Source organism: Fundulus heteroclitus, chromosome 3, assembly GCF_011125445.2.
Source record: "Fundulus heteroclitus isolate FHET01 chromosome 3, MU-UCD_Fhet_4.1, whole genome shotgun sequence".
NCBI classification, from domain to species: domain Eukaryota; kingdom Metazoa; phylum Chordata; class Actinopteri; order Cyprinodontiformes; family Fundulidae; genus Fundulus; species Fundulus heteroclitus.
This window is the reverse complement of record NC_046363.1, coordinates 41681481-41695376: the sequence shown is the minus strand read 5'-3', so window position 1 is coordinate 41695376 and position 13896 is coordinate 41681481. Positions and strand designations below refer to the sequence as shown.

General features: G+C 37.5%; 1 protein-coding gene across 2 annotated transcripts; it reads left to right on the top strand.

Moving 5' to 3' along the window:
* Positions 1-1194: 1194 nt before the first annotated feature.
* Positions 1195-12740, top strand: LOC118562686 (C-type lectin domain family 4 member G-like). Of its 2 annotated transcripts, none has more exons than XM_036135421.1 (7): positions 1195-1255; positions 3224-3301; positions 5544-5669; positions 10597-10914; positions 11008-11171; positions 11287-11396; positions 11473-12740. In XM_036135421.1, the coding sequence occupies exons 1-7, from the start codon at positions 1195-1197 to the stop codon at positions 11597-11599; spliced, it is 984 nt and encodes a 327-aa protein (XP_035991314.1). In that variant the 3' UTR covers positions 11600-12740. The 2 variants fall into 2 exon arrangements, with proteins under 2 accessions (XP_035991314.1, XP_035991312.1); XM_036135419.1 differs by having other exon boundaries at positions 11284-11396; positions 11473-12739.
* Positions 12741-13896: the final 1156 nt, after the last annotated feature.

Here is a 13896-nt window from a genome sequence, read left to right as displayed (position 1 = left end):
GATTTTCAGATAGCTGAGCGACAGAGGCATCTAAAAATACATAAGACTATAGTTTTACCTGATTGAAAGCAGCATTCTGGGCCATCTTCTTCCTTTGCATGGCTGAATCTAACAAATGCTCCATTTGTTCTTCACGCCGAGCCCGGTGCAGCGCCTCTTCCTTCTGGATCTCAGTGAGGATAAATAAAAGGTTCCTCCTGGAGACCCTCTTCTTCAGGCCTGGACAGAAGGAGAAAGCGGAAGGTGATTTAGGACAACGTGTTGTAAAAATGTAGTAAAAATCAATAAAAACACCTAAAGCTGGTGATGAACTGTGACAATACAACTGGGGTGTTTTATGATGAAATTTTCAAAATCTATGATTTTGAACATTTCATTCTCCCAATTCTCCCAATTCTCCCAATTATTTAGACAGACCTTGAAAAATATCCAGTCTTACCACAGCTGTTGCATTTCGCTGTGGCTACCGGGCATGTACAGCAGCAGCAGATCCACTGAGGGTCCTGGACGATTGTAATGTAATAGCAGTGTCCAATGTGAGTTAAAGTTCCAATAAACGCCTGTCACTCAACGCTGGCGCATAAGCTTTCTCAATAAACTGGTATTATGGCACCGTCTCATCAACCCGCTGTATTCTATGTCGAAACTGTATCCTGCTGTGACAACATTCATCTTCGGTGCAAATTGCAGTTCCAAGGCCACCATTGTTTCATCATATGAAGTACCAGTATCAGACCAGGTGTAGAACAAGCGTTCTCCTTCAAAGCGCAGCACATGGATCAGTAGCGCGTGGCGTCTAGCTTTGGGTTAGGGTTTTCACAAGAAAACAGAGTAACTAAGCCTCTTCCTCTTTGTAAACCACAAGCTTCAAACTTTACCCCAGGATCACAATTTTTTTTAAAGTACAAAAGCAATGGCTTAACTAGTCAACACTGTGACTCCAGTCACTGAATTCTGATTGCTTTATATATATAAATATAAAATATGAGAACTCATCATGGCTTGAAGCTTTTTCTAGAGCTAACGTTGCAATTGATTTGTCTAGTTTTAGAATTGCAGAAGTTAAAAATTGTCAAAGTCTTACAGAAACTTGTGGTTTACAGGACATGTGTACACCTCCTGAGTAATGCTGTCTCAATAATTGTGGCACATTAGTTATAAAACCAGCTCAGCTTTAACAGTCAGACTGTAAAGATGGCAGAGGATGAGGTTCTGTATGCTTCGGTGGTTGTTAAAAACAAGAGACCCCAGAAAAGTGAGTTTTGTGTCTTTTAGTATTTCTCCAACTAACATGAAGCTGTCTTTGTCTGTGGTTATGTGATCACTGTTGTGTGTAATGTTGATTTATTTATTATCGGGTTGCTGTAGACTGATAAATTCTTGAGTAAACAGAAAAGAGAAGAATCATCTTTTAAAAAGCTTTTGAAAAGTTTGCTTTGGGAAACATACAGATAAAAACACTTAACTGAATTGAATTGTTTCTAACATCCAAAGATGAAACAATTTTCAGTTTTAATAAGATCTGTTGAAAACAAAACAGGAAAAAAATTGTAGCAAACCAAAATCTTGTAAGAGGCTGATGACACTGTTTAAAGGAAGGGAGTGATTAAAAGTCTTTTTTACAGTCACTTGAGGTATTCCTCTATGAGAATGTATTTTTTAAATAAATAGGTAACTGGAATTAGCGTTTCTTTGTTTGAGTTTGCATACAGTAACTCATGCCGCAAAGGAATAAATTCAGTCTTCATTTCAATGTTTTTTTTAGAGAAAAAACTGAATTGATGGAAAAATGAGGAACACATTAAAAACAAGTGAATGCCAAATGAAAAACAGAAACTATATAATGGAAGACAGATCTAAATGAAAAATTGAATTGGTCTTTTATAATTTAAACAAAAAAGAAGTTTAAATCTACAGTTTTGAGAACAAAATATAAGTATAGCTGAACTTATAAATTCAGTTGGAGGCGAAAACATCAATTTCAAGTTGGTGTATAAATCTAAAAATACAAGCAACTCCTCTTCACAGTGGGAAAGATGAAGAACACAAGACATACATTTGTTGATTAGAGGCAAATAGCTATTCTCTTTAACTTATCTATATCTGGAGCATTAGTGAGGAAGTTTAAAGTAATTGTGACAACAATGGCTGAATGAGGAACCATGTTTATCTTGTTCCCACAGCTTACAGTCAGAGAACCAAAGCAAGGCGAGACATCTTGGGTTCACACAGTGTTCATAGTAACATTTCAAAACTTTCTGCATGTCATCTGATTGCTTGGAAGATGTGCCAGTAAAATCCTTTTCTGTACCTTCATCTCAAATGGCAATACGCAGAGATTGCTACCTACTACTGAAGCTTTCACTTGAATTGTGTGCTTTGGTCAAATAAGAAAAGCCAAAGCACTCAGGTGAGTCTGGCCCAATAAAAATAACGAATGCAGGAAAAAGCACTTAATAGTGTGATGCTGTGGGATTGTTTCTTCTCAAAAGGTTCTTGTAAGAACCAGAATCACAATCAGGTTTAACTGCCCAGTTATTTAATACAAGGCTTTTAACTTCCGTTCCACTTTGCTCTCAATGAAGACATTTTAAGAACAATTTACAAAAAGGTAAATGGAAATATTTTTCTTGTAAATACGAATTTACACATTTTGAACAAAAGCTGAATAAATGGTTGGTTTGGTACAAATAAGCATGATTTATATCTGGGTACTCTGACTGTTGAACAGTCTGGTTTTAGCATATAGCACAATTTAGCGCTGACCTGAAGGTAAGTCTGAACAGTTTTGCAGGATGTGTGCGGTCTGCAGAGATGTTAGATGCCCTTTTTCTGACCTGAACAATTCCTGGATGGAGGGAAGGTCAGCCTTTGCAGGGTGCTAATTAGCATGGAGGACACTCAGCATGATCTGTATTTTAAAGGAACATGTTAAAATTATTTAAATGTTCAGCTTTTACCATGTGTGTAGCTTTCAGTATGGGTACGTGATAAAGTGAAAAGTCAGATATCTCCCTGGGAGAGAAACCTTCCTTTTCTGAGCTGTGATCATATCAGTGATATTGCTGATATTTTAACTTGCCTCCAATTCTAAAGACCCGCTGACAGAAGGAAAAAACACCGACATGTACTTTAAGGGTTAAAAAAAGATGATTACACCATTAATTTAACATTAAAGTTTAAGGTTAATTGTGAAATAAAGTCATTTAAACCCTTTTTTCAGCTAACAAAGAGGAGGAGGTTGTGTATGACGAAGTGAAGATATCAAATCAAACGGCTCAGCAAACGCCTGACACAAACGGTAAGTTGTTAAAAGCAGTAAATTCAAACATAAGATCATTGTATCCATAAACTCTGCTACAACAGGCTTAGTTATCTTTAAAATGACCATTTAAAGAGTGCAAATTTCAATTAAACTTTCATCAGAAAGGAACTGATAAATGAAAAATTTCATTTTTCCCTTGGAAGCTTACAATTTTTTAAGTATTTTTTATTTATTTTCCAAACAGCACCAAAACCAATACCTAAACTGAAACTATTAGTACCAACCCTAACTCTCCAAAAACGTGTTAAGTCCTACAAATGTTGAATAACAGTAGCCAATAGAGCTGTTAATGGACTTTCCATGAAACACTGTAAACTCTTAGGAGATAATCTGCATTTCTTCTATCAGGGGGAACAGAAAATCATCGTATCACAGCTGGCTGCTTTGTTAACTATGAAAAAAGATTCCTTCAATGTAAATTAACTAAACTTAGCCTGGATTTCTGTAACATTTATAACACTCAGCTCATCTTTATCACTTTTCCTTTGTGTGCCTTAACAGTCAAAGAGAATATATAGTATGGACGCCTGCAAAGAAGGCTCTACTCAACAATCAAGCACTTTCAGCAGACATCATTTCATGGTATTAAAAGAAAGAAGTATTAATCACTTATATTGCAGAAAAACAAGAGATATATATTTGGCTAGGGTGTTTAGTTATGTAATTCCAACAGCATCACTGTAGAACAGGTGCTACGTTTCAGTGAATGAATTAAGAAATGATCCTTTTCACATCAAGCACAAACATCCATCCTTTGCGATCCAAACGTGTCTCAAAGGCTATTTTTCTTCTTCCAACTAAGTCCATGGAGTACACGCCTGCCTCTTTTTCAAATGTTCACAATCCATTTAATTTAGATGAAGCCAAAATGCTCCAATACAGCTTTTAATAGATCATACATACCAATGTACTTTGGTACACAGCATAAAAACAGTCTCTGTCCCATCTCATCACACATGAGCATCGTTGAACCAGGATTGAATAGATGGAGACAGCAGTAGGTAGCTTTTCTACTCCCTCCTGTGCTGAACTGTTGCAATAGCACCAAAAACATGTGATGGTTATAGTAGAAGTAATTCATAATCAGCATTATGGCTTCAAACCAGTTCATAATGATAACCAAGAAGGTAAAATAAAGCACTATTTTAATAAAACGTTGTAAAAAAAACATTTGCTAAATTAGAAATCCATATATTTTTGGACAATTGATTTCTACTGTTAAGAAGGCAACACAGCCACTGACTATATGGACTACAAAGATGGTGCTGAAAAACTTCTACAAAACAAATTTGTAGTATTAGGCTCAGTATCCTGTTCACACTAGTGATGGGAAATTTGATTATTTTTTACTGACTCAGGTCTTATAGAGTCATTCACAAATGCAACTGGAGTTTTTGAGTCATTCAGTCAATTACCTGCTATAGTGTAAATGTAACTCTATGTAATATTATCCATTGGATATTAATATACACTAAATCACATTATATATTTTTTCATGTCTGAGCTTTTGTTTCAGATATGCCAAAAATTAGCTTTTTGCATTGAAGCATACAAACAGAAGTGATTTATACCCTGAAGATATAATTTTCTCTTCACCATATGTACTAGAACAGTGCTACAAAATCCCTGAAGATCCAATTTATGGCTGGTTCTTTGCCAAGTTGTTTGAGTAGTCTAAACAATACTTTGTCCATTTGAATGCTTTGGCGTGCTTACTGGACAGATATTGAACAAAGATGCAACCAAAATCAATAGAAAATGTATGAAAGACTGTCGGGAAGTCTGCAAAAGTCTTTAGCATCAGAGGGAAGATTTGAAAACACATGAATGAATTTGGCTTTAGTACATTTTTGCAGCGTATCATTGTAACTTACTTTGGACTTATCTTATTCCTTTGTTTGTTTGTTTTTTTCCCCTATGTAATGTTTTTCTGTTAATGTACAGCACTTTGAATCGTCTTGTTACTAAAAAGTGTTTCATAAATAAACTCTCGTTGCCTGTCTGTCTGTTTACATACAGTCACAAATGAAACCAAAAATGTACTCCCTTGTTGAATGCTGAATGATGTTCAGTAGCAATGAAACAAAATAATTTAATGATTCTTATTAAAAAGTGTAACTGATTACATTTTGTAGGAGTTTAAAATCCAAAGGTTTCAATTTCACTTGCTGTGGTGATGTTTTTCCTAATAAACTCTATGTTGAATATTTCTGATTAGTGTCTTCAAGACTTTTGTCTGACAAGGAAGCAGAAGGAAAATGCCGCTGGTATCAGAAGTTGGCTTGTGGCTTTGGGATTCTCTGTGTGATTTTGGTGTTGGCCATCATTGGAGTCTGCGTTCACAGTAAGTATGTGAAAAATGAAGATCAGGAGTGAGGGTTCTTCATGAGCACAGGTTGTTCAGAGTTTTACCTTCAGGTCAGCACAACAGAGCACAGATGGCCAAAATGAGCCAGAGGCGGATCAGACTCTGAATGGAGGCAGGCGATAAGTTTCTTCAATTGAACTTGCGCTTCAGCTTCATTTTGCAGGACTGTATGAAATTTCAAAGTGTTTAAATTTCTATTGCCTACATAATATTCAAGGAGACTTGATTATTTCCATTGTATGAAATATCATCCATCTATAAATCACCACTTTGGGACTTTTATCATGCGTCTGTGGAGAGCTTGTTTGGTTTTTCCAAACGATCAGAACATTCCTCACTGCACTGAACTGCATACGCAAAAGAGTTTGGAGAAACCAAACAACCTCTTCACAGATGCATGGCTCAACACAGGAGCTACCTCCTCAGATTCTGCTGTCCACCTACACCTTAAGGACAAAGGACACTCTGTGAGGACCAAAATGTTCTAATTTTGGACAAAGAAGACAGATGGTTTGAAAGGGGTGTGAAGGTAAAGGAGAGAGAAACCTACCTTGAACAGAAGAGGATGACTTAGGTTCCAACTTTCAAAAACTTACAACACAGCAATGGGGTTGATTCCTTCCAATTATCACCTGAATCCTCACCTCCATGCAGGTGATCAAAATATCGCTCCTGTAAACCAGGCCAACGATGACCCTAACAACTCCCCGTTACGAAGGAGTGGACCTGTTTTAGTTTAATTTGCATGTTATCTAAGCCATTACAAGGCCTTTGTTAGGCAGTGGTATAAAGCTTGATACTCCACATTACTCCAGACATTTTAAATTGAGAAAGCTTTCTGGATGGGAAAAGAAACGTCTTCAAACTTTGGAAAAAAGTCCAGTTGTTTTCTTTTTTAACTTTTTTGGAATGACCATGACCTGGGGTCCGTTCTTCGTACGTCGCTAACTCAGTTAGCAGGATTTCATTGTTGACGATTTGGCATGATCTTGGATCGTTTGGTTCTTCGAAAGACATCCTGCACTTGTTGTCATAGCAACAAGTGCGCCAGCTTGAGCCTGCTCCAGAGCAGGCTTATTTCATGTAAACAAGATTAGATCACTGCTGTATAAGCGGAGGAGATAGGGAAGTCTGCCGTAGCCATGTCCATTTTTACGACAGCAACCTGTTGCGGAAGGTGCAAGAATAATTTGCAGAGTTTTTCGAATTAATCGCGTATTGCGCAATAGACAGGATCCTTTAGCGCAGCGCGACAGTGTAGATATTTTTCTTGGTGGCTGTTATAAACAGACAAGCACATAATTTAACAGTGGCTTTTAAAGAGGAAAAAGTGGTGTTGGAGCCATAAATCTAAAATTTTAAGTTATTTGTATGGTGGTTTGCTTTTTATTTTTATCCTATTCAGTAAGAAGACTTGTTCGGGCCATTTTATTGTGAAGTTTAGTTTACTTTGAAAGGCTTGCTTCCTGTCGAGCCGTATATTGTATTAGAAAAAACTATGGATGGATTATCTAGACACGGAGCAATACAGTTTTACCGTGTAAACTGTGGATGACTTGAAAAAGGAAGATTTTCATTTTTTATGGATAAAGATTGTTTTGTTTTTTTGTTAAAATTCCCAGTTTGCACGTGTCCTTTACTTCCCGTATCTAAGGAATGACACTGAAATTTGGATCTCTTGACATAACAAGTGCCTTTTTAAAATACAGTATAATAATTAAAGGCTACCATTTTGTAGAATATTCTTGTATTTCACTTTTACTTGTCCCCATGTTCTAGTGGGTTCCGTGGAGGCTCTGACATAAAAGAACAAAGTAAATATGAGATTATTAAAATGCAAAAATTAATACTGTAGAAAGTGATAGAAACATCTACCATGGACAGTATTTATGCATTAATTTGTCTGCTGCTTTTTGCCAGCCCTCTCTCCTGGCTTTAACAGATTTTTAGGTGTTTTAATTAATGACTCAAATTCAGCATAACCTTCCATTAAAAGCTCTTGTTCTGCTGGGAGAAAAGCTGTGGGCGTTCTTTGGCCATGCTGAACAGCCAATAGCAGCGTTGCTGATCAATGTTTCTACTATCGATACATTTCCCCTTTTAAACAAACGCATGAACGCGCAGTTGTCTCAGATAACTCAATCCAGTGATACTAATCGTAAACAACAGGTGTGTTTGAAGAACCCAATTAGCCGGATCATGATTAGCCGGATGAAATCATCTTGGATGTCTCATTTGATCTTGGATGTTTTAAGCAACGTACGAAGAACGGACCCCTGGGCTCCATTCTTCGTACGTTGCTTAAAACATCCGAGATCACATGACACATCCAAGATGATTTCATTGTGCTAATCATGATCCGGCTAATTGGGTTCTTCCAACACACCTGTTGTTTACGATTAGTATGGCTGGATTGACTTATGTGAGACAACTGCGTGTTCATACGTTTGTTTAAAAGGGGAAATGTATCGATAGTAGAAACATTGATCATCAGCGCTGCTATTGGCTGTTCAGCATGAACAAAGAACGCCCACAGTTTTTCTCTCAAGCAGAACACGAGCTTTTAATGGAAGGTTATGCCGAATTTGAGTCATTAATTAAAATGACAGTGAACACCTCAAAGTCTGCTAAAGCCAGGAGAGAGGGCTGGCAATAAGTAGCAGACAAATTAATGCATAAATACTGTCCATGGTACATGTTTCTATCACTTTCTACAGTATGAATTTTTGCATTTTAATAGTTTGATATTATTTGTTCTTTTATATCAGAGCCTCCACGGGACCCACTAGAACATGGGGACAAGTAAAAGTGAAATACAAGAATATTCTACAAAATTGTAGCCTTTAATTATTATACTTTATTTAAAAAAGCCACTTGTTATGTCAAGAGATCCAAATTTCAGTGTCATTCCTTAGACACTGGAAGTAAAGGACACGTGCAAACTGGGATTTTTAACAAAAAATTATTTATCTATGAAAAAATGAAGTTCTTCCTTTTCCAAGTCATCCACAGTTTACACGGTAAAACTCTATTGCTCCGTGGCTAGATAATCCATCCATCGTTTTTTTCTAATACAATATACGGCTCGACAGGAAGCAAGCCTTTCAAAGTAAAACTAAACTTCACAATAAAATGGCCTGAACAAATCTTACCGAATATGATAAAAAATAAAAAGCAAACCATCATACAAATAACTTAAATATTTTCTATTTATGGCTCTAACACCACTTTTTCCTCTTTAAGAGCCACTGTTAAATGATGTTTGTCTGTTTATAACAGCCACCAAGAAAAATCTCTACACTGTCGCGCTGCGCTAAAGGATCCTGTCTATTGCGCAATGCGCGATTAATTCGAAAAACTCTGCAAATTATTCTTGCACCTTCCGCAACAGGTTGCTGTTGTAAAAATGGACATGGCTACGACAGACTTCCCATCACCTCCGCTTATACAGCCGTGATCTAATCCTGTTTACATGAAATAAACCTGCTTTCGAGCAGGCTTAAACTGGCGCACATGTTGCTATGACAACAAGTGCAGGAAGTCTTTCGAAGAACCAAACGATCCAAGATCATGCCAAATCGTCAACAATGAAATCCTGCTAACTGAGTTAGCGACGTACGAAGAACGGGCCCCATGACTGAGAACCATCAGCAGCACATGGAGGACATGTTGACATTGTTACATTTAGGATACTTCTGTAGTAGTTATTATGGTGAAGTTCATTAAGTGCACCACTAGATGGTGTGCCAGTGGGAAATCTTACACACTGGCACTTTAAAGCTGTGTAAGGAAGACAAACAGCAAAAAAAAAAAAAAAAAAAACTTTTGTCCATACTGCCTGTTCTTATCTTTTACCCGAGTAATATTTTTGTTGTTATAGTGTTCAGGCTGTTCAATATCGACCTGTTCTCGGCCTCCCCTGGTTCTTTTATTTGATAATGTGGTGTCTGCATTGTAGACTTCTGTAGTAATACAAATACTCTTCAAACCATAACTATATTTTACCATATTAAATCTAAAAGGCAGAGGAATGGTTTACAGACACATCAGCGCTGACAGGCTCTTGATCGAACATGAGCCCCGACTGATCACTTCTTAAGCATTATAAAGAAGTCTAGCTACACGCCCATGCAAGGGCTGTATGCTTCCTAACATGTCGTCAGTAAAATAATGTGTCACCACTTGGGTGCTATCTGATGACCTTGTTTCCCAGACTGTCAGTGTGCATGCTGCTCCCAGGACTGACGCTCCACTTGTTCATCCCATTTCTACATTCTACTCATACGCCACATTTCTAACAATAGAGTTTGCAGTTCTGCTTATCTGCCTGTTTTTTTTACGCGCCGTGAGCATTGGAATCCAAAGTCAAATTCCTCGTTTGTACTCACAAACTTGGGGAAAAAATCTGATTCCTATTCAAGATTCTGTTAGGACAATCGGAGGCGTAGACAATGTGTTGACCCAGAAAATAAATGAAAGAAATGGAGCCTACATGTTCTGCAGACATGAGTTCTCTTAGCTCTATTTGTAAAATGTTAATTATAGAGGCCTATAACCAGTTTTACGGTAGGGTAGTCTGCCTTTTGGGCTTGAAAGGATTACTGACATTACAAATTTAATAACATTTTTGAATAATAAAATATAAAAACTTTTACTCTGGTCACATTTTTTTAGATCACACAAGAAAATACATGTCTGTTGTTCAGTACCATTGAGAACAACGAAGAATATTAAAATGTTTAGATTTCAAATAGAAATTACATTTCTGGGCAGTGGAAGTTGAAATATTTCTAAAACTCAAAATCCGGACTGATTTGTATTGCTTTTTTTTAAAGCTTTGTTTAAATGATGTACTTATATCTATATAAAGCCATATGGTATTTAACACTTTGATGTTTTACAGTTTTATTTTCTCACAAGAGTGATGAACAGGAGCTGAAACAGCTGAAAGCCAACCAAATGTTGCTGCTGGAGGAAAATCACAACCTGACAGACCTGAACAAGAAAGTCAGCTCAGATTTGAACATCACGATTCAAAACCTGACACAAGAAAAAGAAAACCTGACAAGAGAACTTGATGAAGTGAAGAATAAAACCCAGCAGCTGCAGGAAGAGAAGAAAATCCTCACAGAACAAATAGAAACTATGGAGAAAACTTGGAATGAGCAGAACGTCAGTCGAGCTCAGTGGAGCGTTGATGAATACTGTCCTAAAGAAAACAGTACGTTCTATTCTAGTTGTGTTAAAATATTACCCTTAATAATAATTATGTTTGTCAGTCCAAATGTGTATTAGTTGTTCTCTGTTGTTTCAGAGAGAAAGTGTAGTTCTTGTCAGAAAGGCTGGCTCCTATCTCAGTCCAGCTGCTATGCAGTTAATAATGCTGAACCTCCAAATCAGAAAACCTGGGAAGAAGCACGAGAAGACTGCAGAGGAAAGATTTCAGATCTGACTGTTGTTGGTGATGAAGAAGAAAAGGTAAAGACAGAGCTGTGGAACTGTTTATGTGAACTAAAAGTAGATTTTCTCTAAAAACTGTTGATCATGTAAGTGAAGTAAATTTGTAATCATTTTATCTCATTCTCCACAGAAGTTTGTTAAAGACAATAGTTGGGTTAATAACAACATTAAAGGATACTGGATTGGCCTCAGAGCTGAAGGAGGGAAATGGAGATGGATCGATGGAAGTGATCTGACCAATCAGTGAGAGACACATTATTTCTTAAACTTTGTAGAAAACAAATCTATCAGCCTTGATCTAACAGATGTTTTTCCTTAGAGCCTGGATACAGCAGCAGCCTGTTGATGGTCAGTGTGTAACTTCTCTCCAGGGCAGAGAATGGAGATCAGAGAGCTGTGATGAAAAGAACACATGGATCTGTGAGAAGAAGGCTTTATCTGTTTAGACATGAGATATTCAGATTGAGGGACGTTATCTGGAAAGCCTTAAATACAAAAAAAACAAAACAAAACAGTTTTCTTCTCTGAAGGTTTGTAGTGGTTTAATAACTCAAAATAACTTTAATAACTCAAACACATCTGTTCATGAAAAGTGTTTGGAGTTTGAAGTGTTTCCTGATTATTTGTCTGTGCTGCAACGTTTACAATTTGTTAACAGATCTGTGAAAAACAACAGACAGGACTTAGTTTTGTGTTTCCTGAACTTTTTACTGAGTTTTTGAAGGATTTTTACTTGTAACCATCATTCTAGATAGCCTTGCCTGCAACTTCAATTCTCGTGATAGTTGTGCAAGAATTTAGCTTGCCCCACTCCCTCAAACGTTGGAGACCAACCCAGAACGGGTCGGGCCAATCACATTTTGCTGAACTATTGTGTCTTGTCTTGCTGTCACATCCAATCAGGAACAAGATGTGGTTGTGACGTGGGGTGAAGGACTGCAGCAGAGACGAAGCAGTTTTCATTCAAAATGAAGGAAAAACTGATAGTGGCAGCCGAGCCCTTGGCTGAACCAACATAAATATGTTAGTGCAGGAGGATGCACACATAGCTGCTGCTATCACATCTGCTTTGTCAGCGTCTATGATGCCACAAGTGTCACCATCTTAACAGAAGCGTCTTGACCGCCGTAATTTGTTGCGGTTTGTCATGGCGCCAGCTGTTTGCAATTATTTGATAACGTGATTGGCTAAAGCCAATCTTTGGTAGGCAGGCACTAGGTGTCGCTTCATCCAATCTGCTCAGAAAGTTCTGCTGATTGTCCCTCCTTTCCCAGGAACAGATTTGATAGCAACAGTCCCAGATTGATAATGTGCAGGACAGAGAGTGCTACACATTATTAATCTGGCTTTCTGGGTTAGATTTTAGGGGCTCCACTTTGTGTTTAACTTTCTGTAATAGTTGGGATCCTGGGTATACATATTTAGATGCTGCTGCTTGTTTATGTCATAGAAAATATAAATATTATCTGTCACTTTTCCTCTTATCATTGTTCTGTCACATTGCTCATCAAACATCTGCAAATATGATCATAATTCTGTTCATATTAAAGCAAACGATTTGGGTTTGGAAGTAACTCTGCTTCTGTTATCATGTTCCCCTGAGTTGATGCAGGTTTCTGCTGTAGGTCACATCAACGTCTTGTTGTCTTCGTTTAGCTTTAAAAAGCTGCAGACAGAAAATAGAGCAGAAGCCTGAGAAGAAGTTGTTGACAAACTGTGGAGTTTAAGAGCATGCCTAATAAAAAAAATAAAAAAATACTGTTAATTAACTACAATAGTGACCACCTATCAGTTTTTACATTTCATAACAGTAAGTAACAACTTAAACAGCCAATGGAAATTGTAAAATATAGGCGGGTAAGGTCAGAGGAAACTTTAAATAAATGTGAGAACAATCAACTGGAGCAAAACTGGGAAGAGGTATATAATGAAAATGATCTTGACATATGAAACTCTTAGAATGTTTACATTATTATATGATACAAATTGCCAGTTCACCAGGCAGAGGTTTCCATGAGGGCTTCAGCAAAGGGCAAATCTGGGATCCAGGTTTTGAGTCATATAACAGGAGGCACACTCCAGGTATCCAGAGGGAGGCAGGCTTGGTATATATATATATTGCTCATCCCAGGCGCACTCCACGTAATTGGAGCCGCCGCAGGTGTAACTGCACAGACCTTGATTACAAGGCAGTGCAGGAGCAAGAAATGACGTCACAGAGACTGCAAACAGGGTTTCCACCGGAAGGATCAGAAAGAATCATCACAGATTTATTATTTTTGGCCAGCCAAATGAAAATAGTTTCTGCAGCAGTAGAATGAAGGGCTGGAAATATGCAGTAAAACAGAACAGATTAATGAAATAAGGACATATATCTATAGTAAATTTTAACTAAATGTTTGAAAAACTGTAATGATAAAAATATCTGACCATGTAAAATCAACTTTAATTGAGGTCTGTGTGTTTAGGAACAACTTTTGTTAGATGAAATGAGAACAAATTCAGAAATCCATCCATTTTCCGTCACGCTTCATCCCTGCTGGGGTCGCGAGGGTGCTGGTGTCTATCTCCAGCATTCACTGGGCGGGAGGCGGGGTACACCCACATCCTCCATATTGCTCTGTTCTGTTCATGTCCGACCGACAGAGCAACTACGTTGGTACGTTAATTAATAAGAATGGTTCCATATTTACAATGAATACTTTAAATAACATCGTTATCGTCAATGGAACAGCTCTCCGTC

Bases quoted from the DNA above. Each gene is read 5' to 3' on its own strand.
- LOC118562686 (XM_036135419.1), top strand. From the start codon at position 1,195: ATGGCAGAGGATGAGGTTCTGTATGCTTCGGTGGTTGTTAAAAACAAG. The intron at 10,915-11,007 runs GTACGTTCTATT...CTGTTGTTTCAG, and splicing joins ATACTGTCCTAAAGAAAACA to AGAGAAAGTGTAGTTCTTGT. The intron at 11,397-11,472 runs GTGAGAGACACA...GTTTTTCCTTAG, and splicing joins GGAAGTGATCTGACCAATCA to AGCCTGGATACAGCAGCAGC.